General features: G+C 52.9%; 3 protein-coding genes across 3 annotated transcripts; all 3 read right to left on the bottom strand.

Moving 5' to 3' along the window:
* Window positions 1-76: 76 nt before the first annotated feature.
* HOXD11 (homeobox D11) lies at window positions 77-12,587 on the bottom strand. Its single transcript, XM_083840583.1, has 3 exons — window positions 11,380-12,587; window positions 8,217-9,573; window positions 77-7,634 (listed from the first exon to the last, which is right to left on the bottom strand). The coding sequence occupies exons 2-3, from the start codon at window positions 8,821-8,823 to the stop codon at window positions 7,399-7,401; spliced, it is 843 nt and encodes a 280-aa protein (XP_083696709.1). The 5' UTR covers window positions 8,824-9,573; window positions 11,380-12,587; the 3' UTR covers window positions 77-7,398.
* Window positions 12,588-14,288: 1,701 nt separating this feature from the next.
* On the bottom strand, window positions 14,289-16,204 carry HOXD12 (homeobox D12). The gene is made up of 2 exons (XM_083841905.1): window positions 15,463-16,204; window positions 14,289-15,196 (listed from the first exon to the last, which is right to left on the bottom strand). The coding sequence occupies exons 1-2, from the start codon at window positions 16,022-16,024 to the stop codon at window positions 14,958-14,960; spliced, it is 801 nt and encodes a 266-aa protein (XP_083698031.1). The 5' UTR covers window positions 16,025-16,204; the 3' UTR covers window positions 14,289-14,957.
* Window positions 16,205-18,085: 1,881 nt separating this feature from the next.
* Window positions 18,086-23,096, bottom strand: HOXD13 (homeobox D13; the record flags this gene model as incomplete). The annotated part of the gene is made up of 2 exons (XM_083840633.1): window positions 18,086-21,601; window positions 22,367-23,096. The coding sequence occupies 2 exons, from the start codon at window positions 23,094-23,096 to the stop codon at window positions 21,351-21,353; spliced, it is 981 nt and encodes a 326-aa protein (XP_083696759.1). The 3' UTR covers window positions 18,086-21,350.
* Between the last annotated feature and the right edge of the window lie 4,895 nt (window positions 23,097-27,991).

The raw sequence follows: 27,991 nt of genomic DNA, 5'->3' as shown, positions 1-27,991 counted from the left end.
CCCCCCCCCCGCCCCCACGGCCGGCAAAAGCCCGCTGCCTCCCCTCGCGGATCCTGTAAAAGCCGTGCGTGCTGCCCGACGAGCGCGAGGTACAAGAGGTTGCGGGATTTATTGGTGCGTATTAGGGAGAGGCAGGGGCGATCAATAAAAGCCCTCATCTGCATTCCCGGGCTACTTGGTAATTTTCTTGCTTCTGGAGGTTTTTAAAGAGTTATACCCGCTGTTGCCACGCACGGGAAGATGTTTTATTAACAAATCAATCGAGACTTTGTAAAGGATAAGATTAATAGTTAAGATTTAGCATAATGGCGTTCGCGTTATGAATTATTGAAAATTATACCATTGATTTTTCTCCTCGCTACTAACCAAGAAGGTCAATTTTTGTTTTAACACAAATCGTCAAATATTAAAAGCTATACTTTTGTCATAAGTCGAGTTTTATAGATACAATACATTCCTAAAATTATTTTACAATGCTCTCTCACTACGGCTTGTGAAAAAAAAAAAAACATATATACATATATACATTTTTTTCACTTGCCCGGGAAACTGAAAGCACCATAAGATAATTTCTCCTTCTGTAGTATTGCTCATTAATATATGTATATATATACAGAACCTCATGCCCCTACTGCAACTGATCGTGTAACTTTTTCTTTTTCTTTCTTTCTTTTTTCTTTTTTGAATGACGAGTGATGAGTGCAGCTGGAATATTAAAAAAAAATAAAAAATAAATAAGAAATACCGAGGGCACCAGTAAATGCCTACATGGCAAATTAGATTTTTGAGTCTCAACACTTTAAACGTGTTTTAGTGCCCCCCCACTTCGTACCCATATTTACACCCGAACCTGTTACATTTTAAATAGTGATGGCACAGGGCATTTATTACTCTTTTTCATTTTCTTCCTTTTCTTTCCTTTCATTTTCTTTCTTTCCTTTCATTTTCTTTCTTTCTTTCTCTCTTTCTTTGCTTCTGTCTGTCTGTCTGGCTGGCTTTCAACTGTTCTCAATCTGGAGTATTTCTTATCTGGGACTAATGCTGTCAAGGACTCTTATCCACACAAAGTGAACTTGTTGATAATTTTTGTTTCGAATGCATCTGGCTGTTTATTTTGGGCCTTTCTAACATCAAAACACCCTTTCAGATCCCAAGGAGCAAGCAGCACGTGAAAGGATTTTTAACATTTCAAATGCGTCTTTCGCACAGCTCAAAACATGCCTTTTCCAGCAACGTGGGTTTGAATTTTCTCCTGTTTCCTGGCATTTGACTGTTTTGCACTTTACCGTACACTTTACATTGCTGGAAACAATAACCCTATTTAAAATTTCGCTGTGGCAATGAGACAGACCTTTTAAAACCTTATCGCAGCTGTTCAAATACAACATCATTGTCAGGTTAAGAGCCAGTGTCTTTTATAGCTCCAGTCTCCAGCTTCTGTGTTGCCGGAGAGTTTAAATATTACCTCCATAATATTCGCTGCTTTCCAGATTTTTTGCAGCATCCCCTGTGCCTGGCGCAGCCCTCTGCCCTCTCCGGGCACGCTCCATCGGCACCGAGGGTTCAGCAGGGAAAGGGGCATATACAAAATCTCGACATTTAAGATCATTATCAGAGCCATTGCTAAGATTTGCCTGAGCTGGGAAAGAAGCTGCAGAGGAGCCCACGACGCTCCCTCTGAGCACTGCATTCCCCCCCTTGCTTTCTAGCAATTTCCTCTTTTTAAACAACAGCCCGGACAACCCACAGAGTTTAAAGAAACAAAATACTATTTTCCTTGACGCAGTTTAAGACTTGACTGTTAAATCTAATCAGGAATTTTATGCCCATCAAATGGGTCTTTCATAACCTTTATTTACACTTTAAGAAAAGAAGGTCCCAGAAATATCCCAACTGAAGTATTAGCCCAGAGGTTTGCAGTGGATTTTGCCCAACAGTAAAGTTAAAACAATAACCCAACGCTTAACTGCTTGCCACGCCAGCCTCGCCTGTGCTAAAGGAGCTCGCTCCTTGGCTTCTGGTCAGAAATGAGGTCTCTTTGATTTTTTTTTTAAATTGCAAATATGAATTTCTTGCATGTCACTACACGGAAACTTCAAGGATGGCTGTGATGATAATGAGTTAAATATCGTATTCAGGACTGGTAAACAGCTCCGTAAGACCCCTTGCTCACGATAAATCATGAGGGTTTTTTCTTTTTTGAAAAACGGGCAGCAATTTTTTATTGAAAATGAACAGTAGGAAAGTTTAAGTTTGATGTAAATAGAAGTTGAATAAACATGCAAGAGCCACTGGGGAACTGGAGACTTAGGCTCTGGGCATTTAATGTCACTCTTGTTTTAAATCATATTAAAATGGAATCAAGTAATTAACATTAATAAATAAATCAATATTGTGCAATAAATGAGATATACAGTCTACATTAATATAAAGGTTTTGCTCTCAGAGCCCCATATTTTTCCGAATGAGGGAAGAAAAAAAAACCCAACCAATGGGTCCATGCAGATGTAAATTACTGTTTGTAATAAAGCATAGGTGGACATTACAGTTTTCTCCTCTAGCAAATGTCAGGGCTAAAAACTTGAGGTTACCAGACGTGCCAGTGGGGTTTAATTTTCACTGCCTTATCTTCCTAACCATTATTACTCGTGATATGATTATTTTTATTTTTTTTTCTCCACACTGCTGACGATCCTCATACTTGCAATTTGCTGTGTTTGTGTCTCATTATAGGAGGGGGATGGGAGAGAGGTACGCAAGGGGCTAGATATTTTGCAGATGCCTTCAGTAACAAAGGTATTGCGAGAAATATCTTATTTTAAAAATAGGCTGGAACCCGGGAAGCTTTTAGTAAAATTGCTTTCATTTACTCGATTTCAGCATTTTATTTAGGGTGCCTTTAAACGCGCAGACTGTATATTTTATACCACGCTGTTATATTGCAGGGAGATTGAAGAATAGCTTTTATTTAAAGGAAAAAAGAAATTGGCTACAATATTGTGACCTTTCTTTTTTTAATAAAGCAACTGTCACGTTGCCCAGATTTCTATGTGCCATATTTTCATAGAAAGAGTCGACGTCTCGGCTGAGGGTTCAGATTCCCTGGACTTTTTCGACCGGGGGTGGGGAGGTGGGGAGAAAAACATACTGATGACATTATCCCTTTTCCTAAATAGAAAAGCTTATAAAATAAACAAGATACCTCGCTGCCCATTTCTTCAGAGGTGTTATTTCTGCTGTGGGGAGCGCACGGTAGCACTGTGTACTCCCAGCTTTGCCCCCAGCCTCAGCCCTTCCTCTGCTGTATTTCCATATTTCCGTGCACACAGAAGCACAGCCCCGAGTTATAAGATTTTAGCGGGGAGGCTGCTCGGCGGTTCTGCCCTCAGCTCCGGCATCTGAGCTACACGCTTATCTTCCGGCAGATTCCTGCCGAATTCGAAATTCTGTCAGAAAATAAGCAAACGCCCTATTCGATCTCCTAAAAGGACAAGCTTAAAGACATTTGGAAATAGCCCCCAGCCTTTTCTTTCTAAAGGAATAAAACAGAGAAATGGGGGGGGGGGGGGAATACAAAAGATTATAGACTCTCACGGAATCATCACACCAACACGATGATTGAAAAAGAAGAAAGAAAGAAAGAAGGAAAGAAAGAAGTAAAGAAAGAAAGAAAATAAAAAAAACAAAGCGGCATTCCCATATTCAAGATTTTGTGTGTCTGTGTGTGTGTGTGTTTTTTCCATTAACAACACATCCTGGCTCCAATCACTCGTTTACATTCTCTGAGATCGGCCTCACTGTAATTGCGAGGGTCTAAAGCATCCCGCAGAAGCCTCAAGGCTTTGGGGCTGGTGTGGGCTCTCACAAGAAGCACTCTAATGCCAGCAAAAACAAACAAGAAAACTTTGCTAAATCTTTCCCTCCCGAAATAGGTATTGCCACCGAGAGACCAGGGCATTTTCCTCCGGGCTCTGGGTCCGGTTAAAAGGGGCTACCTTTGGCGTCAAAGGATCCAAGGATTTTAGTTTGCACAATGCCGTTTTACCATTTTATCACAGACGGAAAGTCTATTTCTAGGAAACTGTTAACAATGAACTTCTAAAAAAAAAAAAAACCAAAAAACCCAACGGTCAAAGTGCCAACAAATGCTTTCACGAGAGATGGGGCTTTGAAAATGCGGAACATGACTGAGCCAAGGCGAAATAGATTTCGATGAACTCTGCAGAAAAAAAGCAGAAGGAAGCGAAGCCCTTTCTTCCGTGAGATTCTGAGGAAAAGTGCGCACTGGAGGACAAAAAAGAAAACACAAAACCAGAAAAACGGAACATGCTCGGTCGCTGGAGAACGTCCAGGGAATTCATAAGCTTCACTTTAATTTTCTAATCTCTAGTTTCATTTTAATAGATCTCCATAGTGTTTTTAAGGAGAGGGATTTCAATCAGCAAAGCCTTGGCAAGGTGATGTTCGGATATTAAAAATATCTTCTTTTCGCTTTACTCTGTCTCTCTTTAAAAAAATAAGCACTCTCAGCATCTAATGTTAATCTCGCGTTTAAGTAAAATACGTTTTTAAAATTATGCTTTCTGTGCCGATAGGTTTATTTAAGAAAAGCCTTGAGTGAGAATTCAAAGATAAACTGTGGAAACGCCTGTTTTTTATATTACTTTTGTTCTACCCGCGTTAAGGCTGTCCTTAAAGGAGTAAATAGTTTTTCGTTCTAGGGAACGAATTCGGAATATCATTTTTTTTCTTAAAATTATGTGATTTTTTTTAAAGCTCGGATGCATTATAAAAGATTACGACCAAAAAAATTTCTTTTAAAGTGGCATATTTCTCGAACACGTCACGGTTATGGGTTATTTGTTTAATAAATCTTTTTGATGCTTTATTTTCTCATTTGGAAGGCCCTGAAATCTTATCGTTACTTATATATTAGATATTTTATTAGCAGTGGAATTATTATTAGGAGCAAAATATCCTTGAACATCAGGGCTGCTGTGCGCATTACAGCACATGAGCGCGCCCTCCTGTGGCATTTGGTGGCGAAGCACCAGGGAATTTCCTCCTTTCTCCTCAGCCCAATTTGCTTTCAGTCGTGTTTTTTTTTCCCTTTATTTTTCAATAGAAACTTAAAACTGCTATAATTGAGCATTTATGCAAGATTAATGCTGGGGCGTTTAGGTTTCCGCGGCCCTCTTTTGCGGTGTCTGGGCATTTTAAAGGGATAATAGTCCTCTAAGATAGACTGTTAAAGCACTGCAGGGAACAGAAAATCAGAAGAGTCGTTCTCGCCCTGTGGATTAAGACTCGGGAGAGACGCGAGAATTTTGCTATAAGGTCAGGCGAAATGAAATTCCCCGCGGCTAGCAGCATTTCCAATGTATGGGCTTTGCGGGGAAACGCGCATCCGGAGAAAAACGGCCGAAATACCATCCTTCTCCCCAGATTACGAAGCGTTCCTTACGCCCCCCCCGCATTTTATTCGGAGCGACAAAAGCATTTTTTCTTTAGGGCTAAAAAGGGAGATTTGGGGCGAGTTCCCGGGGCACGGAAGAGAAAGGAGAGGGAAGCGGGGAGCCCGCTGGCGGGGACGGGAGCCGGGCTTGCTCCCGGCACGCCGCGGAGATGCTCACCTCGACCCAGCTGGGATTTTCTTTGCGTTATGATGCATTTGCTAATATGGCCATCTATGCGGTACTCAGCGTGTGTGTGGTTGTGCGTGTGTGTGAGAGAGAGGGAGGGAGACAGAGAGAGAGTGGGTGGTGGTTGAAAATAACAGAGGAACCTTAAGGCGCCTAATTATTCAGAAAGGTTAAAGGTGATGACCTTGACATTTTGGAAGTTCAAAGGCATACACTTATGTTTTTCTTGCTAAAGGGTTTTAAAAAATATTTCCAGCTATGCCTCCCTCCACTCCCATTTCTCCATTTTTTAATTCTGGGGCCGTTCGTCACTAATTTGCCCAGTTTTGCCTTCGCTGAAAGCAAGTGTAGCGCGAGCCGCTCCATCCTATTCAAAAAAGCCAAATTCTTTCCCCGCTCCTCGCCTTTATTGCACATTGCGGAAATCTCTTTTTCACCCACCAGAAGGTGTATAATATAACCCAATTAAGCTGTTTAGAACCTCGGGTTTTATGGTGTTGTCTAGACAGTTCAAGGTTTTGTAAACAGCCCAGCCAGGTCACGCAGCATAAAGCGGAGGGGACCTCCGCCGGATCCCTGCCCGCCGGAGGACGCAGGGCCGCCTGCCGCGCCCGCGGGAGCGGAGCGGGAGTTACGCGGCTGCAGAGCGGGTGCGGAGCGGCCGCACCCGGCCAGCCCTGCTCTCCGCACGCCCCGCCGAGAAATCATATTTTAGAGATCCTCCCCTCTGTCTCCAAACTTTTTTTTTTTCCTTCCCTCCCCACCAGTGCCAATTGTTTATAGCTCCCTCTTGTCTCAACCGCTCTGAGCCCTCGTTCTGGCTTACCCTTCACTAGCAAGTAAACAGTCATTGGCCTTCGGGATTCTGGGCTTGTTGGGAGCCTGACCAGTTAAAAAAGCCTTTTTCGTTGTTTATAGTAATTGTAGCACCATCAGAAGTGATGGTCTGCAGACAGCCATGTTTGCTCTGCCTCACACTGAGGGGGGAACAGTGAAGGTTACACATATCTACAAAGGGAGAGTTACAGCTCTAAGCTATTATTTATTTTTAAAATGCATTTAAAATAACCCGGCTTGGCTTCCTCCCGTTATTATTTAACTGAACTTGGCTCTAGCCCGGGAAACGCTAGGATCCTTCGGAGATGGAAATCCATACAGTGCACGGAAGTTATAACCTTAACTTTACTAGAAACCATTTATTCACATGAAAAAGACAGTGGCCCATGCTTTTGGATGACAATAGAAACATATATATATATATTTTATATATAGCGAACGTACATTTACCATCTCTTAAATAAACCGCATTCACTTAAAGGGAGGAAAGTGTTATCCTAGCTCAAAAGCAACAACATGGCCCCCCCGAACTCAATTAATTGTAAGCAAAAACTACCAGACACACTGCAGGTCCATTGCTGGTACTTTGGGAGAGGAAAACAAGCACCTTTGGCGAGAAACACTCGAGAAGGGACAGTTGGATTTACCCTAGTTTCCCCTTATCAGGAATCTGCTGCGCCAAGCCCCGAAATCTCCAGTGGCCATTCAGTGTGGGGAGCTGCACGTGAAAATGAAACTTTGAGTTCCGCAGGGTGGATGTGTCATGTAAACCAATTTACTTTTGCATTCAGATGGCAGGTCAGAGAGACAGATATATTCAATTTTTCCTTCTTTCTTCTTTTTCTCTTTCTCGCTCGATTTTTATTTTTTTCTTTTCTTTTTCTTTATCCTTCTTTCTTTCCTTTTTTTTTTTTTTTTTTCAAAACAAGGGATTTCCAGTGAAATATTGGAGTCGATCTCTGTTCAGTTTCTTTTCTTTCATCCTTCGATTCTGGAACCAGATTTTAACTTGTCGGTCAGTGAGGTTGAGCATTCTGGACAACTGTAGTCTCTTCTCTTTGTTTATGTACACGTTGAAGAAAAACTCACGTTCCAGTTCTCTTATCTGATATTTGGTATAGGGACACCTCTTTTTCCTTGATCGCTGAGGAATCGCTGAAAATCAAGAAAGAAGAAACTGAGTTATGCTGCTGCTACAAACACACTCAGATGGGAAGAGATCAGAGGCTTTGACAATATCCCATCGCCTGGAAAGCAGCCCTCCAGCAGTTCAGAAAATATTCCTGGGGCTTTTACTCTCCGGGTGCCTTAGCGAAAAAGCGAATATTTCCCAACTTCTCCTTAAAAGAGAGCACTTCGAGCAGTACAGAGAGATATTTAAATGGGCTGGAAATATTCCAAGTTTCTCAAACTCCTCTCCCCCCACCCCCCTCACCAAACAAACGAAGATCTCAGGCTCCAAAACGAAGGCAGCTCCGAGCACTACCTGTGAAACCTCCCTGTCGTGTCCCCCCCCCCCCCCGCCAAATCAACAATTTAATAACAATTAATATCCTCTTCCAAGAATACCTTAAGCCCACCTAAATTGGTTTCCTATCGTAAACACGCTTTACAACGGTAAAGGAAATCTTATAGGATATATAAAATCCTTTGGATGCTTATAAAATTGCACATAAAATGCGGCTTGACAAAGTGTTGGCCTTGTACTTTTGCCCCCAATTTACTACTGATACCTACCTGAACTGTTGCTCTTCTCTGCAACAGCCTCACCAGAAGGGGAATCGGCGCTGTTTGCTGTTGTCACTTTCTTTTCTTGGCTGGAAGGTGTTTTACTGCAAGTGCTGTTCTGGGGCTTCAAGTCGCCCTTGTCCGCGTCCCCCTCGCCCTCGGAGTGCTGCTGGTACGGGGGTCCGGGGGCTGTCTCGTAAAACTGGTCGAAGCCTTGCGGCAGGATGCCGTTCCTCCCCACCGAGCTGTAGAAGTTGGAGGCAGCAGGAGACGGTCCATGGTGGCTGCACACGGGGTCCGTTTTGAATAACATTTCCGTCCTCCTGTTCGCAGGCTGCAGAAAGTCTCTGTGCATCACCTCTTCAGCTGAGTAATAAGGAGCATAACTGCCCCTATACTGCCATTTGCTGCGCTCTAATCCGTATTCCCTGAATGCTACTTCGCGCACAGGTTGGACATGAGGTAAATTAGAAGAATAAGGAAAAGTCATTTGACAGGAAGACGATTGCGACAAAAAAGAGGGTTTCGTCGAGAAATCTGAGGGTGAGACGTAATAAGCGCACCCTGGCAGATACATATTGGATGCGCTGTGACTGCAATCGTCAAACTCGGTCATGTCTTCCTTTTTGCGATTGCAAGCAACCAGGAGGCTTCAATGCATTGAACAAGATCCATCTATTGCACAAGAGGGTTTGGACAGGATCAACTAAGAAAAAATCCCCACCGTGTGCTGACGTGCAATTCATCTTGATTGATTCTAGTGGTAATTATGTCACGTGACGCAATGTAGAAATGTCCTTATATCTATATCAGCCCTTCGGAAAGGCTCCTAAGAGCTCTCCAAAGAGCCCTCCCAGCACGGAGGGATGAGCGGAACGGGCGGGCGCGCACCCTCGCCTTTTCCCCCCATTCCCCCAGCAGGCGAGGAGGTGCCCGGGGGTGCCGCGGGTGCCCGTTCACCTGGGGCCGCGCCGCCCGGGCACCCGCCGCGGGGCCCCGCGGCGCGCCCCCGCCGCATCGCCGCCGGGGGAGGCGGGAGCGGAGCCAGGGGGGCTCCGTCGAGGAAGGTGCCCCGCGGGGAGCGGGCTCCCAGCTCCCCGGGCTCCGTGGCGTGGCCGCTCCCCGATGGCAGGAGCGGTGTCCGCCGGTCGCTGCTCGGCGGATGGGGAGCGGGCGGTGGTTCACGCGGGAGAGCCAAGTCCCAGTTACACGCCCTAGCGCGCGAGGGAGGCTGCCCGCTCGGCTCCAGCAATCCACAGTTGGCACCGAAATCCGTCCCGAAATTCAAAGCACGAGTCCCGATCACCTCGTTTTCCCTCGCTCAAGCCCAAACACCGTGCGCTTGTACAAGGGCGCCAGAGACAAACTGCAATGAGAAACAGGCAAACGGAACATCTCTCAGCAGCGGATTTTATGAAAGGCAGGCACTTTCGGGCTCTTCTGGAAAGAAAAGGGCTAGGGCAGGAAGAGAAGTCCACCAGGCACGGTTTCCTTGGGAAGCAGAGCAGCGCACAAAGTGACCTCTGTTCCCGTGCCTCCAACTCCCACCCAAACGTTCACTTTCATTGGAAGGGAAAAGCAGGGTTGGGAGCAGGCGACACGCACAGCACCCGCCAGCCCCACAGCCGCCCTGCCCTCGAGGGCTCATTTTTGCCAATTTTCTTTTTTTTTCTCCTTGAAATATTATTTTACATAGCCGATCACAAACCGGGTCACAAAGGCTGAAAAGAGAAGAGGATGAATAATACGCGCCAGCAATAGCCTTATGCTCGAGCAATCCCTCATTCCAGAAACGTTTGCCAGCTCTCTATGGGAATGCCTTTTTCCGCCACTGTACAGCATAGCCCGAGTGGCCCCGCCATATGCCGCTCTCCAAATGAACCCGAAATCCGGCCGAGCTCTGCACGCCAAGCAGGGTCGCCCCCTGCCACCCAGGCGCTCTCCGGGCGCTCCCTCCAGACATCAGGCCCCGGGTGGTTTCCCCAAAGGCGGCCGCCACCCAGCGAGCAGAGAGCCCGGCAGGTAGGGAACCAGCCCCCAGGCACCGGGGGCGACTAGGGGCAGGCCAGGGGGCTCTACGAGGCGCCGCTGCGGGCATCGGGCTCGGCCAGCCGCAGGCTGCGCGCCCCGCGACCCCGCCGTGCCAGGCGCCTCCTGCGCGCTCCCGGCTCCGCGTTGCGGAGAGGCTCCGGGGGCGGGAGCCCCCCAGCCCGGGCTGCGCCCCGCAGCCTGCCCCAAGTCCCTCCCGCCTCCCCCGGCCCCCCAAAGCGGGCCAGGGCTGCCCCGGAGGCTTCCGCCCCGGGGCCCCGCGTGCCCTCCCGAAAAGCGAAAGACCCAAGCCGGGCAGATAACATGAAGCTCACTCCTTTTTCCCTATCTTTCCTCTTCTTTTTCTTTTCTCTGTACCGTATCGTATTTTTTTATAATTTAATTTTATTTTTTTTTCGCTGCCTTGGTGCCTCTCAAACCGCTTCAAACGCCGCAAATCGCTGCCAGCAGATAAACTCTCGCAAGGTATCACTAGAAACCAAGGCACAAATCCACCATTTCCTCCCTTCATCGGTAACTTTCGAGCCTTCTCGATTTTGCTACAACACATGAACAACCTCCTAAAAATGATGCCTGCGCAGTTAAAATGGCTCCTGTGTCACTTACCACCCTGAGCTTGTAGCAGAGAAGGGCAGGGATCCGTTTGGATTGTGCCCCCAGGTTTCTGATCGCCAAGCTCATCAGGAGAGATGGCTCTGGGAACCTATGAAGCCTCATTTTCTTTATCGTTCAAACAACTAATTACGCCTTAGCCAGAATCCTTCACCTTCCTTTCGATGCAGCAAGCCCAGCATCAATTAAATTTTGGCGCAGGAACCAACCGGTTTCAACTAATTCAAGTTCAAAGACATGGCGACGATTTGTTAATACGAAAACAGCCCTTTTAGGAAACAGACCCTTAAAAAGCGATCTCATTTGTGGAATGGGAGTCCAATATCGCAGCAGAGACCCCGCTGCAATAAGGCAGACATGGGGGTCCCCGCCTGCCAGAACGTTTTCGCCCTGGGGTCGGTTCCCAGCCCGGCTCTGAGCATTACGTTCCCCCCCTTTTTTCGCCTTGCTCAGATTAAATAGCATCGACACACAAATGCTCATCATGTACACAGTCAGGCGCATACTTTACCGTTAGGCGTCTTGAAACATCTGCAACCGTTGCCTGGAATTACCAAGTATTCTGGTCCAAGTGACATTTCCAAAAGCCCTCCGTGGAAATTCAGACGACTTGCATAACATTCGGGTTTAAAAATACACCCGGTCCGGCTGGAGAAGATGCGGTATTTTTGTGCCACCCAAGATAAGACACTAACTTGACCTTAACTTTGTTATGGCGCCCCTAGTATCTGGAGAACGTGAACAGACACTGTCTGGCAGCTCTCGTAAAAACTGACTGGAGAAGAGATTCTGAGTCATTTCATTTATTGCCACTACAGTTCTGCAAGAAAGCTTTTCCTCCCTGCCAAACTTTAATTATTTATGCTCTTTTAGGAAGCACAAAGGCATCCAGAGCCATTTCGAACAATCCGAGTTGCGTTTGCAGCCTTATCAAACTCGCCGCAATGGAGAGCTCCCCTCGGAAGGGCTTTATCACGTTTAGGCTGCGGTCGGAATGCGAAGATGTTTATGTTGGAGTAAATAAAGGGACGGACGGTCGCCTGCATGCTGCGGAGGGACGCACGCATGGGCGCAGCCAGCGGGTGCCCGCTGCTCACCCCCGCACCGCAGCCACCCGGGGGCTGAGGGGGGCGGATTTCGGCGGAAAGCCGCCCAAAATTCCCCGCCCGGGGGGTTTGGGGTGCGCACGCTGCGGCGGGGCGCATCTCCTGCAGGCGCAGCCGGGGTGCCGCGCCCGGCGGCGGGCACGCGTGTGCACACATGTGCCCGGGGCGGCTGGCGGGGGGGGGGGGCGCGCACGGCCCCGCGTGTGCGTGCCCTGCCACACGCGTGCGTGCCTCCCTGCATGCCCGGCACGACTGTCGTCGCCCGCAGCTTGGGATGAGCGGCTGAGACCTGCAGTGTGCGTGCACGCCCGCAGTCGTGCACCGTCTCCTCCCGCGAATGCGTGGCGTCGCGGTGCGGCCCCGCAAACGCGCCCGTCTGGGGGTGCGCGCACACGGGGGCTGTGCCATACATGGAGCGGTGTACATACAGGCACATACACAGACACACAATACACGTACTTGTGCATCACATCGCGTTTCAGGTCCCATCTCATCTGTTTTGTAACCTGTTTTCTCCTTTCGAGGGCGATTTAGACTAGAAGCTTTGCGTTAAGCTACCGTCGTGGATCGGATACGTTTAATAAACAATACACGGCATTTCACATCTTTTCACCCCAGGTTCCTCTTCAAATTTCACAGCACACGTGTAATAAAGGGCATGGTTGCACTGGGGCGGGTTGGGACGGGGAAGGACGGCGTACAGAGTCCATTTCTCGAGGACAGCAGCGGACTGAACGGCACCCCAGGAGGGAACAAGCAAGGGGGCCGTATCTGCTTTGCGCTCGTCTCCTGCCTCGCATCCTTGGGGTTGCCTCCAGATTTCTTAATTAGGGGAACGCCACCCAATGAAGAGCCGTTCATTGTCCGCAATGCGCCAGCTCCCCGCGCAGGGGGTGGACGCCTCGAAGCTTTCGAGGGCCGGAAGGCGGCGGCCGGCCCTGCGGGGCGAGGCGTGCCCAGAGTGCTCTGCCCCATGCCCGGGGTGCGCTGCCCCGCGCCCCCGCCCCGCAGCCACCCCGGGGCCGCCCCGGGCGCTCGTGGCCCTTACGGAGGGCGAGAAAGGCGCCTCCAAGTTGGGCTGGTTCGCCTTCTCCCTCCCGAAACGCCACCCCAGCGTTACCTTTGGGGCTCTCTGGAAAGCTCTCGGGAAGATGGCTGCGGTGCTGCCCTCCCTGCCATCCGGCATTTACCTCCAACCCAGCCGGACCACTGTGCCCTTAGGAACAGTGCTCGCAAGAAGATGACCGGGTAGGAGCAAAGTTCAAATATGCCTCCTTTATGAAATAATGAGTTTATTGCCTCCAGGAAGGCAATAGTCCTGAATAAATAGGTAGCTTCTTTGTACCGTTCCTTGTGATTGTTTAGCCTTACTGCATACACCCTGCACAACCATATCTGAGCCTATTTTATACACCAGAAAACAAGGCAGGCTCCGCCAGCGTAATTATTATTACTGCTGGGAGAGGCAGCCCGAGGTTTCGCGTGTGGAAACGCCTCTTCATTAGAAACAGATTTACGTGGAAATTGCGGCCAAAAGACGGTTTGATCTGGAGCTAAAATTCCGTGAGATTTTTTGTCTTTTCTGAATTGTCAGATCGGGGCAGTATCTTGCATTTCCCCTGGCTCGGCAGCTCCGGCCAGTCCCAGTGTTGTGGTGCTGGAGAGGCTGCAGGCTGCAGGCACCGAAAGCCTGTCAGCAAGATGTGGGGAAAATCGATTTCATTCCCGTCCTAAAACAATAATCAGACGGCTTGGGCAATGCTCCCAGCCCCTCTGGTTGGGTTTCTCCTCTGAGGTTTATAACTGGACACACACACGAAAAAAAAAAAAAAAAAAAAAAAAGCGAAAGCGTTCCCTCTTTCCCTCATAAAAACCTCTGCGGAAATGGCCATGGGGACAGTCTCAGAAAAATAATCAAACCCATAGAAACCTCCGGGCTCGCCCATCTCCTTCTCCTGCAGCACCCCGGGGTGTGAGGGGGCCCTGCCCGGCCCCAGCCCCGACCCCGGCCCGCAGCGGCCTCGGCACCGCCCGCTCCCCCCCTCCCGTGTGCCCGGGGCCGCGCCTGGACAAGGCCAAAGTCAGCGGCGCTGGAAGGGCAGGGCCCTGCCCGGCCACCTGGGGCGGCCACCGGCGAAGGCCGCTGGGGCTGCGGGCCGCGGCCAGGCTCCCTCGGGGCCGGGCGGCTGCGGGAAGGGGGCGGCGGCGGCCCCGCGCCCGGCCCCGGCGGGGAGCGGCGACCCGCCGGCGGGCAGCGGGGGCCCCGCTCCGGCCGTGCCGCCGGCCCCCGTCGGGGCCGAGCCGTCGGGGCGGGCGGCAGCGGCGCGGGGCGCGGGGCCGGTTCCGCAGCCGCGGAGCGAGCGCGCAAATTCCTCGCAGGCCTTGCGCGGGCATCACGTGCACTCCGTCTGCAGCTGGGCGGGGGGGCGAAGAAGGAATATCTCTCTCTATATATATATTAAAAGGTTTATTTGGTAACCACTTTCTCCGATCTGTGCTCGAACAGGTTATTCCAAACCACAAAACAAGCAAGCGCCGCATGCTTGTCTTCAGAAGCAGGGAACACATGAAGGGACCAGCCAGGATTTACATAGCTGACGTCTTTACTAGGCATTACTCCTTTATTTTATTTTTTTCTGAAAAATGGTGTTTACATACAGTTAAACGACATCGATTTCAGTTTAGCACCGCTCATTCTCCAGGGAAAGGGAGGGTAAGAAGCAGGAGAAAATCTATATAAAAGGAGAAGGAAAGGTAAAAGCTGATAATACAGGTTTCCGTGCTGGGCTGGCTTGTTTTCTTCATTTTGGCTAAGAACTCAGCATTTGCCAATTTACACAGGGATCCTACGCGCTTGGAGATTTTGGTTTAAATGGTAAAACAAAAACAAAAACACACTTCCCGCATTTCAGCCGCGAATATACTCTACTCTAGGGGTGAACACTCCAGGCACAAGTTCATGCAGGAACGGGCGGACTCTGGTCTAGTACATAGAAAGTGCCTGCTCACGCATTACTACTCTTTTCTTTTTCATTCGTCGGTTCTGAAACCAAATTTTAACTTGCTGATCGCTTAAATTCAGTCTGTTTGATAGTTCTTTCCTCTTCTGTCGGTTAATAAACTCATTGAGGAGAAACTCGTTTTCCAATTCAGCAATTTGTTGTTTTGTGTAAGGTTTCCGTTTCTTTCTTGATCTCCCCTGGGTGGGGCACCAAGGCAAACCTACAACAAACACGTCGATAATTTAGTGGATCACGTCTGTGTATTAAAGAGAATATGCAAAAAGCGGCAAGATAACAGGGCAAAACTAGGTCGGTAAAATCTGGCAAAGCACATCTGACAGCACAATTCCTATCTAGCTCCGAGTCGGATTAAGCGATTACCATTCCGAATGGATTACGGGGGGGTTACAAAACAATTACAGACATCTCTTAGAAAGCACGTATCGCTAGGTCGCCTCTAACTAAAGCGAGATATTTAAGGCATACCATCCTGCACTGAAGGTCGGAGGCATGACTGGACTGCTGCGGGCTGAACTGTCAGGTTCAAGTTGACCGAATTCTTGATGTCCTCCTTTAGGCTGGAAGTGCAGGAGTTCACTTCAAAAAGAGTAGCCGAGCCATGCAAACTTCTCTGCAGGCTCGAGTGGTCATACTTTACGGGCTTTAAGTTGGCTGCGTGAGTAATAGTTGGGTCATTTGCGAAAGATTGCCTCTGCCTGCATCTTTCCTCTTGTTTGGAGCTCGCATCATGGGCGTAATATTTATTGTTTTCTTCCAGGCACTCTTTGTTGCTGTTGGAGTTGATGTTGATTGGAACAGAGCCGGGGAGGTAAGGCTGCGCCGCGCCGCTGAACGCGTGGCTCTGCGGCTGGGCTGCGCACGAACTTGAGCAAGTCCACGGGATCGAGCTTCTAGGGTAGGAAATGGTGGGCAGAGCCGCCAATTGACTGCCATTAGCCCGCAAATTAGGAAAATAAAAGGAATCTGGAGATTGCAAATTCAAGAGAGAACCAACGTAGCCAGATCTGTAGAGACTGCGATCACACATTTCCAACAAAGGACTTCAGCTGTTCTTACAGCAGTATTTAGTTACAACAGGGAATAAGCGGAAAGCCTGAAACGATTGGACGAAACTTTGCAGACAGGTTCTTCAAAGCCGGTAATTTCAGCACCGCCTCCAGCCACCGAGCCACGGCGTCCCCCCCTCTTTTTTTTTCCCCCCCTTTTCCCCCCCTTTTAAAAAGTCTTATGATAACACTCGAAATATGAAAATACCGGACTTGCAAGGGGGAGGGGAAAACATGCTCTCCGCTTCTATAAAAGTGCCTGGGACCGGCTGGCAAAGCTGCAGCACTAGCGGAAAGATGAGGGGGAACCAAACATTTGCCAAGGCGCAGCGGAGACCCGGGGGCTCCGGGCGCGGTCCCGAGCCGCGCAGCCCCGCGGACCGGCCGCAGCCGCCGTGCGAGAGCCGCGGATCGCCGGGGACCGGGGCAGGGATACCCGGTAACCGGGCAGCCGGCGGGCTGCGAGCAGCGAGCCGCGGCTCCTTCCGTCGGGGGCAAGGAGCTGCGGCGGTCCCGGGCACATGCAAGTGCCTGTGCCCCCGTGCAGACGAGTACACCTTGTGCGCGGAGCGACTAGTTTATCCCTTTTATATCCGCGTTTGTTTTAACTGCCGGCAACATGATATGCATCTGCATATGCTTGCAATTAACATCTTAATTGATCGGATATTACCGGGATTGTCATTCTGGTGCACTAATGACTAGTGGTCTCGGAGGTTTTCCTAGGTCTGCTCGTCTGCCCTTTTTACCCCTTCTACATTTCATCCTCACTCCAAAGCTAGACGAGTTTTCAAGCAACGCTTCTGAAACTGGGGCTTGTTTATTTAATTTTTTAAACAAACAAGAATAGCAATAGCCGCGACACGGAATTACTAGAGCAGAACGCCGAGGCTATAGATAAATAAATAAAATCTAAAGGCTGCAAGGAAGAAAACTCCCGCTCTGCTATGCAGCGGAGGGGACGTGAATGCTGCGGTGGGCAGAGGAGAGCCAGCCTCAGCTCAGTACCTCTCTGCCATCTCCTAAGTCGCATCTCAGGAATTTTTCTCCCCTGAGAAGAAAATTGCCCTTTGCGGTCAGCCGTTGGGGGGGATATATATAACATAATATATCTCACAATTCTGAGAGCTTAGAGAAGAGCCCACTATTCCGTTATCCCCCTTATTTTTCTCCTAGCTCCGGCGTACGAACAAAACCCTATCTGAAAGCATCCTCCCGGGACGTAGCTCGTGTCCTTTCCGAGCCGTGCGGGGGGCAGGCCGTTTCCTTCCCCGGCGACAAGCCGAGGAGCCGGGCGCTACCCCCCCGCCCCCCGCCGCCTCGTTCCCCGCAGGAGCCGGCGAGGCCTCCGGCAGAAGCGGCCGGCCCGAGCTCAGCCGAGGCGCTCGGGACCCGCGGGAGGCTTTGGCGGCCCGGCCGGGCGGTGCTGGCCTCGGCCTCCTCCATCCCCGAGTCCGAGCGAGCCCCGTCTCAAGCAGATCCCCGGTGCCCGGCCTCCGTCACTTTCATTACCTCGCTTAAAAACTCGAACCTAGTTAACAGGTAGGGTTAATTTTCCCCGTTATTGTCCTGTTAATCAAAGTTTTAATCTCGGTTTTATTTCTACGCCGAGATGAGAGACGCTGCTCCGCTTGACATTTTCCTAATCAAATTCATCTCTTTGTTTAATGGGAAATTGGGGTAAATTCTGCGGTAATTTCATTGCCCTGAAAGAAATCTTTAAATGATTGCCCTCCCCTAGGCCACACAGGACCACACAAGCATCGCTAGAGGATATTACTGACCACTGCCTTTAATTTTTATTGTTTGAATTATGTCTACCAATTGAATCTCCCTCTTATTAGCTTATTTGTTTTCTGCTTTTTTTTTCTCCCCAAGAGGATAGGTAATAGTTTCTTTTCATAATCGCCTTTTACGAAAGAGCTGACTCTGGCTGCTGGTTCTCGGAAGACAGAAGGAACATTTTGTGTTCAAAGACGGTATTTTTGCCTGCAATAAACACGAGGAATGGATGTGAGTTCCCAGTTACCGGAAAGAAAGGTGACACTTCAAACTAACTTTTATGAGGTTAGAGAAAACAGAGCTTTCAATTAATGCTCATCTGTAATTGCTAATTAATGCTGCGAGAAATATGAAAAGCAAAATCTCGAGTAGCTGGAGACACAGCTGAGGAAAGCCATGTTTATGTTTAAGCCTGTAGGGAAAAGACCTGACAAAAACATCTTGTTTCACGGGAGATTTGCTGTCGCTGTGATGCAGATAGCCTCGGACGGACTTTTGCTATTTTTTTTTTTTTAATTTTTATTTTTTCAGCCACAGCCGGCTTCTGGTTTGGAGGGCGGCGTTTTAATGCAGCGGGTGTCCCCCTGTCTGTGTCTGTACAGGAAATATCACTGCTGAGGAACAGAGCGACCCGGAGCTCTGCTTTCACACGCTCCTTTCCGCTCCTTTTTTTTTTTTTTTTTTAATAGGCAATGGGATCGGCCTCGACATCAGAGCTGACCACACCGTAATCTCACTGGCGCAGTCCCCCGGCGGAAAGATGCGGGCTGCTCTGCGTGTGACCGCGCAGCCTCCCGTTCCCATCCATCACTCGCGATCGCGGCTGCCTCGGCCAGCCCGGGGCTCCCCCGCCTATGCCAGGGGTTGTCCAGGAGATGGCAGGATTGCCTCAAACATGCCTCGGAAATCTCGCTGCCTGACAGCGCCGCGGCTCAACGGCAGCCCCGGCCGCCCTGCAGTGCATCATCGGCGTGCCACCGCGCATCTGCAGCCGTCTTTCTCGAGGTGCCTGCGGACTGCCCGAAGCCAGGCGCTCTGCCCCGCAGCCCAACAGCCTCGCCCCCTCCTCGGAGCCCCAGCCGGGGGGGGACAGCCCCGGGAACCGACCCCCGCCGCCCCGGCAGCTCGACGGGCGGCGCTGGCCTCGCCGCCCTCCCGGCCTCTTTCGCAGTGTTTCTGCACGCCGTTCCAAGAGGAGCAGGCGGCTCCTCTCCATCTGGTAGCGATTTGCCAGCCCGCCCGGGCTTCCTCCTGCCCTGGGAAGGGGGTCTCGGCCGTGGCACGGCTGCGCCTGCTGGGAGGCCGGGCAGCGGCCGGGGAGGGAAGGGAGGCTCCGGCGGGGCCCGGCCGGGAAAATCGGCGGGTGAAAACTCCTCGGGATTAATGGGGCCGAAGTATGTGTGCTGGGGGAGGTGCCGGGAGGGAGGAAAAGAAGAATTTAGGGAATCTTTCTCCTGCGGAGAAAACAAGGCTGCACCACCAGAGCGGGCTCTCGCAGGCACCGGCGCGACGCGGCCCCGGTCCCGGCTTCCCGGAATCGCACAGAAAGCGCCGCTTGCACGGGAACCGAGTGGGAAATCCTCCGGGTCCGGTCGGGGAAAAGAAACCCCTCAAAAGCCGAGAATGGGCGAGCGGAAGAGAAAGGGGAAGGAAGAGGGCGGAGGCGGCGGAAGATAGCTCCCCGGTGGATGCAGCCGGCCGCCGAGCGGCCGGAGAGCAGCGGCCGCGGAGCTCCGCCGGGAGCACGGCGAGGGCCGCATCCGGCTCCAGGGGGCACAGAAAGGCGCCGGGCAGCGGCGAGCCCCGCACAGGGCAGGCAGAGCCGGGCCGAGGGGGGAGAGGCGAGAGGCAGGGGGCAGCTGCCCCCCGGCTCCTGCCCCGCGTACTTCACGCCGGCAGCATTTCTTCCTCGAAATTTCTTTTCCCGGCGAAAAGGCCCACTTGGAACGCCTTTCCCTCCTCCAGTGAGACCCTCATCCTTTCCTCCTCTCCTCTCCGAAGGGCCCTGAGAAGATCCCACGCAAGCCTGGAGCTCGCGAAACGCCCTGCTGCGAAAAGAAGGCGAATTTCGGCCTCTTTTTATATATATCGAAAAGAAATCGTTTTATTAAAGGCGGTTCAGGAACAGTTTGGCAACATCATTAACAGCTGGGAAGTTCAGCCCATGTTTCCAACACAAAGTAAAAGCAGACTTTAAGACAAGAAGGGAAATAAAAATGGTTTATGGAGAAACAGTCTTACTGTATGTCTTACCCACATACACTGGTAATCAAAGTGTTTAGAGCAATAGGATATTATAATAAATAATACTAGTTCGGAACACACACATTTTAATAATTAAACGAGGCACATTAACAGAGAGGTACCGCTTCTCTCTCCTAGTAGTTGGCTAGCGTGTCTGCCCACCCTGTGTATATCATAACATGCACACTAGGTTTAAAATAACACAAACTCAGCAAAGTCCTAGCCTTTCGGCCCATATAAATTATGGCATCTTTTGAAACTAATCATTTATTGCTTCTGTCATTAACACCCGTTTAGTTTTGCAAATTAAAAGTTAGCAGTTGAGCTTCACTTCTCCGACCAGGAGGGTTTTTTAAACGCCGTGGTGGGAGGAAGGAGAAGAGCCCCGTGCTTGTCTGGGCACAGAGGAGAGAGCGGGCCGGGCGCTTTTCGGGCAAGCTGCGCAGATTTACGCACACCTCTCGGGGCCAGCCTCTCCCGGGCCGTGCCGGGACCCCCGGAGGCGCTCCGCTCCGCGGCCGCGGAGCCCCGCGGAGCCCCGCCGAGAGCCGCCGCCTGCGCGACCGCGGAGCGCGGAAGCCTCCGGCTGAAAAACGAAAGCGCAACCCCAAAAACCTGCACGCCTCGGGAGGGAGCCGGCTCTCTGCCCGGTGCCCCCGAGGAGCTCCCAGCGGGTTCTCCCCCGAAAAAGCCCCTCGAAACCCGACAGCGCACGTTACCGCTCCGCGCGGCGCACAGCTCCCTCCGGCTGCCGGCGGGCTCCGCGGGGGCTGGAAGCAGCGCGGCGCTGCACGGGTCCCGCTGCGGCTTTCTCGCCTTCTCCGACGGATATTTTTGTCCCTCGGCACGTTTTGAAGTTTACGGTAGCAAATCAAAACTGACACTTTTTGGCACTGGCTGTTGTTCAGAGACAAAAATTACAGACATCCCCCCCCCAAGAGTTAAGCATTTAAGAAAGTTATAACTGTAACCGTTCAACATATTTAAATTCGTTTATACTGGCCTAGAGGGAAGAACAGAAAATATAATTAATATTAATATTATTATTAATATTATTTTTTTTAAAAAAAGGAAGAAACAGAACTATAAAGTCAAGGTTTGTCAGCGCTCCCTTCGACCGAGAGAAAAACGCTGACGTTCATGGAAATGGAAAACAATTCACAAAACTTCGCCACCGCTGGAAGGAGAAAAAAAAATTAAATATGTTTTCAAGTCTTTCCAAAAGTCTTTAGCTGGTCGTAAATTGAGTTTATATATCCATCACTGTCCGCAACTAATAGATCAAGAAACGTTGTCTTTCAGTTTGGAGACTATTTTCTTATCCTTCACCCTCCTGTTCTGAAACCAAATGGTAACTTGTCTCTCAGACAGGTTTGTGGCTGCGGATATCCTTCGCCTCTTGTCCTTGTTAATGAACTTGTTAATGGCATATTCATTCTCGAGTTCTTTAAGCTGGAGTTTTGTGTACGGCACTCGCTTCTTTCTCCCACGCCGGTAGACACACATATCTGGCTGGTTTAGTGCAACGTCCCCTATTGTAAAAGACATTATGTGAAAAATTAGAATTTTATTACAGGCGTTTAAAGCTTAACTGATACTTGTTGGGCACTGGTTTTCACGGGCAAATAAATAATGCCAGGCTGTTTACAGTTTATTATTATTTACACGGCCACATTATTTGCGCGTTAGTAAAGCACCGAAACCTTGATGGACTGTCATCACTTTTCAGGCATGCATCGCTAGCGAGCATGCAGGACGGCAGGGGCACTGGCTCGGGGGCTGAGAGCAGGTCGGTCCTGGCAGCGCACAGACATCCCTTTGGTGTGGGTTTGTTTGCATGTGGTTTGTGCCTGCGTGCCCTCGCTACTCGCAGTCTCTTAAGTGCTCTGGGGCCGGGTCAATCGCCAGCCGGAGAAGCGGAGAAGCGCAAGCCTTCAAGCCATCATCGTCCTGCAAACTGCAAACGTAAATACAAACCGAGGCCCCGTTAGGAGAAGCAGAAGAAGGAGCCCGAGGCCGCCCGGCGCCCGCGGGACGGGACGCGGGGCCCTGCTGCTAAGTGGCCGGGGGGCGCCGGGTCTGTCCCGCGGGGCGGAAAGCACGGGGGGAGCTTTCCTCGGGGCGGATGGGGGGCAAGGAAGAAATCCGCCGTCCCCCCTCTCTCTCTCCGCTCTGTGCGTGGCTGTGCGGCGTGTCCAGCTCGCCAGGCCGCTCCTCAGCCCCGCGGGGGGGAGGGGACGGGCGGGCGGAGGAGTGCGGGGGGGGTTCGGCTCAGCCCGGTTCTCTCCCTCTCGTACCTGGAAAGGACGATTTCCAAAAGTGTGAGCTCTGTGTCTGATCTTTGGCACAGTAAACCTGACTATTCCAGCCATTAGCCAGAGTCCAGGACTGATAGCCCTCCATTGATATGTATGTTTCGTGTCTCGGTTCCCCAGAGCCAAACGTTGAGACCATGTCTATGTACCCAGGAACGTGCTGGTAGGGGGTTGTATAGCCCTGGTAGAAGGACACTTCCTTCGCCCTGGAGGAGACTTCATTGGCGGGGACACTCGTGCTGGTCAGACTGGAGACGTCCATGTACTTTTCCACGGGAAAGCCGCCAATGGAGGCATGGGGGGGAGACTTCAGGGCGTTCTGCTGGATCCCAACCCCGTGGGACATCCTGCAGCTATAGTATCCATTGCCAAAGTGATACCCATAGCCGAGCGCGGGGGCGGCGGGCGGCGCGCCGGAGCCCGGGCAGTCCTTGGCCGGGGGGTCTGCCCGCGCCGCCGCCCCCGGCCGCTCCCCTCCGCCGCCGTAAGCGAACCCCGAGGCGGCGGCGGCGGCGGCGGCGGCGGCGGCCGCGCGGCCCGTGTGCGCCGCCCCGAAAACGGGCGAGGAGAGAAAATTACGGCACTGCCCGGGGGCGCCGCCGCCGCCACCTCCGCCTCCGCCGCCGCCTCCCCCGCCGCCGCCGCCGCCGCCGGTGTCGCCGCGCAGTCCGTCCATCTCCCAGCTCGCTGCCTTGCTCATGGCCTTGCACATCGCGGGCGGCGGCGCGGTCCCCGGCCGGGCATGGTGCAAATTGTTATTTGCCTCCAACAGGTTGGATCCTGGCGGTACGTTTATAAAAACGAAGTCCACGTTGGGGGGGGGGCCCGGGGGTGGGGGCGGCCGGCTCCAGATTAGTTTGCCGCAGCCCGGGGGGCTGCTCATAGGCTGCCGGCGGAGCATGTGACCGTCCCGCCGCCCGCACTGCCCCTTTCGCCGCGCAGCCCCCGGCCCGCACCGACGGCGCCCCCCCGACGCCGCGCTCCCGCCCCGCCGCGGCCCCGGCGCTGGGGAGGGGCCGGCCGGGCGGGCGGCGGCGGCGATGCCCCTCCGGGCCGGCCTCGCCCCCGCCGCTTTCATCCCCCCGCCCGCCTCCCCGCGGCTTCAAAAGGGCCAGCGGTGGACCCTCGATCCTCCGCTGGCCCTTTTCAAGCCGCGCGCCTCGGGGCTCTTCCCTCCCCGGTTGCCCGCAGCCCGGAGACCCCCGGCGTCCCCTCCCCGCGGCACAGCGACACCTCCCCGAGCCTATTGTTGCGGCCGAGGCGGGGGGAGAAGCCGCCACGGCCTCTGCAGCCCATCCTTCGGTCCTCCTCTCTTTCTCTCCTTCCCGGCTTTGTCGTAGGGTCCTACCCGCCTGCCCCACCGAGCGGTCGCCCGTGGCAGACGTCCCCCCCGACCCCTCACCCCTCGTCCCCTTGCTGCCAGCCGGCAGAGCCGCGGGGCGCGGAGCCTGGCGCTCCTTAGCCGTGCCTGCCCGTCCCCTCGCAGCGCCACCCGTGTGGCGGTGAGGCCGCCTGGTCAGGACAGCGGGCCCTAGCGCTGACGGCTGCTCTAGGGTGACTTTCCGACACTGGGGCAAATCCTCCTGCCGTCTCTTGCCGCTGTCCCGCTGAGTCGGAATGGAAGCCGCAGGAGCGCAAGGAGCCGGAAAGGGAGCGCGCTCCGAAGACGAGCCCGGGCCCCCGTGGGCCATGTCCCGCCGCTCCGCGGGCTCTTAACGCGCTCCCTCCCGGGCAGGGAACTGCGAGCCTCCGAGAAGGAGGCAGCCGGGGCCGTGCTCGCTGGCCTGGCGGTGGCTCAGACCCGGCAGAGGCGAGGGGGAGCCGCGGTGGAGCCGCGGCCCGTTGCCGGCACCGCGGCCGCCCCGGGCCCGTCCTCCGCAGCCGGCCTGCGGCGGGGCCGAGCAGCGGCAGCCTCCGGGCCCGGGCTTGGTGGAGCTTTGTGGCAGCTGCAGTGACCCCCGGCAGCTTGTGGGAGCGGGGTGAGGAATGGCAGAGAGGGGCCGGCAGTCACAGCAACAACCGGATGGTAAACACAAGTTCACGTTCATTAGCTCTACCCACTTGTAATTGCCGTTAATCTTTCGTAATCAGTCGAGAAGGGGAAGAAGTGAGCCAGGCATGATTACGTGTCTCGCTCGGATTTACGCCGAGGCAGCATTCACTCAGGACACGAAGCCCCACATAATTAGGAGGAAGGTTTGTCGGGGCACGAGTTTCTCATCCTTTTATGTCCCTGCACGCAGCTTTCTAGTGAAACCATTGCTAACACAGTGAAGTCCTGAGGAACGATGGACTTTGTTTCTCTGGACATCTTTCCAGTTGCACTCCCATCTCCCGTTGTGTTTCCTCTTGCGATGAACTTTTCTCTCCCGTCAAGACATTTTTCACCAGGCTGCCGAAAGAAAAAACTCCTAAAGCCCAACGTTTCGGGGCGGTTTGAGCTCCCTGACATCAAAGCAAACCCCGGTGCCGCCGCACGGACGCCCGAGGAGGACGGCAGCCCCGCCGAGCCCTCTGCTCCAGCGAGACCCCCTCGGTGGCCGGGGGAGCGGGGCCTTCGGGCGGGTTTATGACCAACGAGTCACCAAGTCACTAACGAGCCTTTTTGTGCGAGGTGTAGAAAACAGCACTACCCTGCGCAAAACAAAACCAACGAGCCCGGGAGCCGAGGTCGGAGACCTGAGAGCATCCACGGTGTCCGCGGGGCAGGGCGCGCCCCGCACCCCGGGGGTCGTGCGACGGCTTCGGCCCGGGCTGCCCGTGGAGGCCGGACCACCCCCGGCCTCGCTGCGGGACTGCCTCCCTCTGCCCCCCGGGGGCTCGGCGGGTGCCCAGCGCTCCCGGAGCCGCACGGCATGTTCCACTCACGCGCTGCACAGGAAACTGCGTAACACCAGAACCGGGCAGCATCCCTACAGAAAAGTGCTGTGCTCTCCTCCCGAAAGAAAAACCCGATTTTATTATTATTATTTTTTTTCCCTGAAATTATCTGATTTCCCCAAATACTTTTGCTAGGCTCTAGCAGAATTAGGAATCCACTCAAGCTTTTAGCACTGAATTTTAATATTTGTTGTCTGTATTTCCCATGTTGTTTCCCAGGGAAAAAAAAAAAAAGACTCATTTTTTTATCACCTTCCTTGCTAGGATTTGCCGTTGGTAACTGTAACTTTAGAAATCACTTCTCTTGTGAACGTTTGCTGCAGAACTATATACATTTACACATTTATGCGTAGTCGTCCAGGGAAACAGAGGATGCAAACGAAGAGAAAACTATCCATTTATATTTTCGACAAACTTTCCCCCATACCCACTGCTTTCCGTTGTTATCTTCTGAGTGAACCTTTAATAGCTAAACAGACGACAGTTTATTTTTTCCTAGTACTTAAAAAATAATAATAATAAATAATTAAGCGCCAGTTACGATAACGAAAAGATTTAACAGCAAGCAGGGGGGAAATTTTCAAACTATTTTTTCCCTCCAAATCCGTGTCATAGCGTCCCATCTCTTTATTTACTTCTGTTTTAAAACAATCCATTCCGAGGGCGAAAAAGTTGTCTCGGTACCCCCTGCACGGCCCCCGCGCAGCGGGTTCACACCGGCGAGTGCTGAACTTGAGCCTTGGGGTCACGGCCGGCGCTGGCCGCCCTCCGACTCCCCCCTCTGCTCGGAGGCAGCACCGGGGCGACCCCGGCCTGGGACGAGCTCCTCGACCCGCCGCAGCTGAGGCTGAAGGGAAACAACAGCCGAGTACCTTTCCGACCGCAGTAGCGCTTTAGCTTTTAAATTAAAATCTGTTCGCTTGCAGGGCCGGCCGCAGCGGACATCCCGCAACCATTAACCCCGCAAAGCCGGAGGGTCGCTGCCCAGGGGTCGTGCCACTCGGGGACGCACTGGGGTCGCCTCCTCCGCCGTCTCCCCGAGGGGCAGGGGCGGGCAGCGGGGCCGCGGGCACCCGGCCGAGCCCCCCGACACCGCCCGCTCGGAGCGGCGGGGCCCGGCGGCCTCCGGCGGAGCAGGGCGCAGGCAGCGCCACCGCGCAGCTCCGCGCAGCGCCGCGCAGCGCCGCCAGGTGGCGCCGCCGCCCCTGCCGCCACCCGCCGCGGGCACTGCGCGGGGCGCTCCGCTCCGCCGGGTCCCCGGGGCAGCCCCAGTGCCGCCGCCTCCTCGGGCCCCCCAGCCCTAAAAAGCCCAGAGCGGCCACATCTCGGCCGCCTCCATCACCCCCCGAGGCTGGCAGCCGCTCCCCAGGCATCCCGCGGGGCTGGCCCCGGAGGCGCTGCGCGGCCGCGGATGTCCCGGCGGAGCCGCGCGCAGCCCCGGGGCTCGGCTAGCAGCCTGCCCCGCCGAGCAGGAGGAAGCTGCTTGCCCTGTCCGTCTTCCCGAGCACCCCGTGACTGGTTAAAGGCTGACCGAGATGCTGTTCGGTTGGCTTAATACGAGCTGCATTTCAATTAAATTGTGATTTTTTTTTCCCCGGCTAACGTGTAATAAAAGAGGAATGAAAATATTCTTTGATGCCTCGAGGAATAACTTTCAAGGTAAAAAGAAAAAGAAGTTTGGCCGTAGGCCTGAGCAGCTCTTTAAACTTATAAGAACAACTGAGTAAACAGCGTCTAAAAAAATTTCGCATATTTCGGCAGTCTCTGTAACTTCCTCCCCGTTTGCCCACTAATGTCACTGTGATGCCGGAGGTTCTCTAGGCTGAGCGGCTGGTTTTGACGGACCGTAGACAAACGACGAAAGATTTTTCGGTTGTGCTTTTGTTTGGGGAAAAAAAATATCCACAAACAAAACCAAAACAAGAAAAACACTGATAAACATTGGTTCAGTAAATACATCTGGTATGCTGGGAATATAAATATCGGATGACTAGTTTATTAGTGGGTTGAAGGTTTAACTGATTAACTGCACGGGGGAACATTTTTCTTGCCCAACATCTTAGTGGAAGATTATTAAGGTCCTTTATGGCATGCTAGTTCCCTTGCATAGGAATGTAGCCATGCCTTGAGATACTTCGTACATAAACTAAGGAATCAGAATTATTTAAAAGGTGCAAAACACAAACCAACACTAATAAAGATCATTCACAGCCTCACTTGCGTGTAGCCTGCTCTTCTCACACCGGGACCTTTCAGACAGGCTGCCCCCCAGCAGCACAGCACTAAAGGCGCCCCCCCCCCCCCCCGTTCCCGTGCCGCGGTGACCCCCAGAGCCCCGGGTCGTGCCGGGCTGGGCTGCGCGCCCCCGCCACCGCGTCGGGGATGTGGCTGCGCCTTCCGAGAGGCCGGGGGAAGATGCTCGCCCTGCTACAGCGTTTAAGAAAACAGACGAGGGCGCCAAACGACAGCAATAAACCCCGCCGCAGGCTTCCGCTCCGCCGGCGCGGCCGGGCCGCCGGGGCCGCGGGCAGTTACGGGGGGAGCAGGGGCTCCAGCGCCCCGGTACCGGCGGCTCTGCCCGCCCCGGTCCGCAGCTCCCCGACACCGGCGCGGTGTGGCCGCGGTGGATGGCAGCCGTGACGGGGGATAGCCGCGGGGACACCCCCGTGCCCGCCCGCGGGGCCGGCAGCGCGGTGCCGGGGTCCCGGTGCCCGGTGCGGGGGCTGC

Source organism: Anser anser, assembly GCF_964211835.1.
Source record: "Anser anser genome assembly, chromosome: 6".
Taxonomy (NCBI): domain Eukaryota; kingdom Metazoa; phylum Chordata; class Aves; order Anseriformes; family Anatidae; genus Anser; species Anser anser.
The sequence above is the reverse complement of the archived record's forward strand: the minus strand, read 5'-3'. Positions and strand labels throughout refer to the sequence as shown.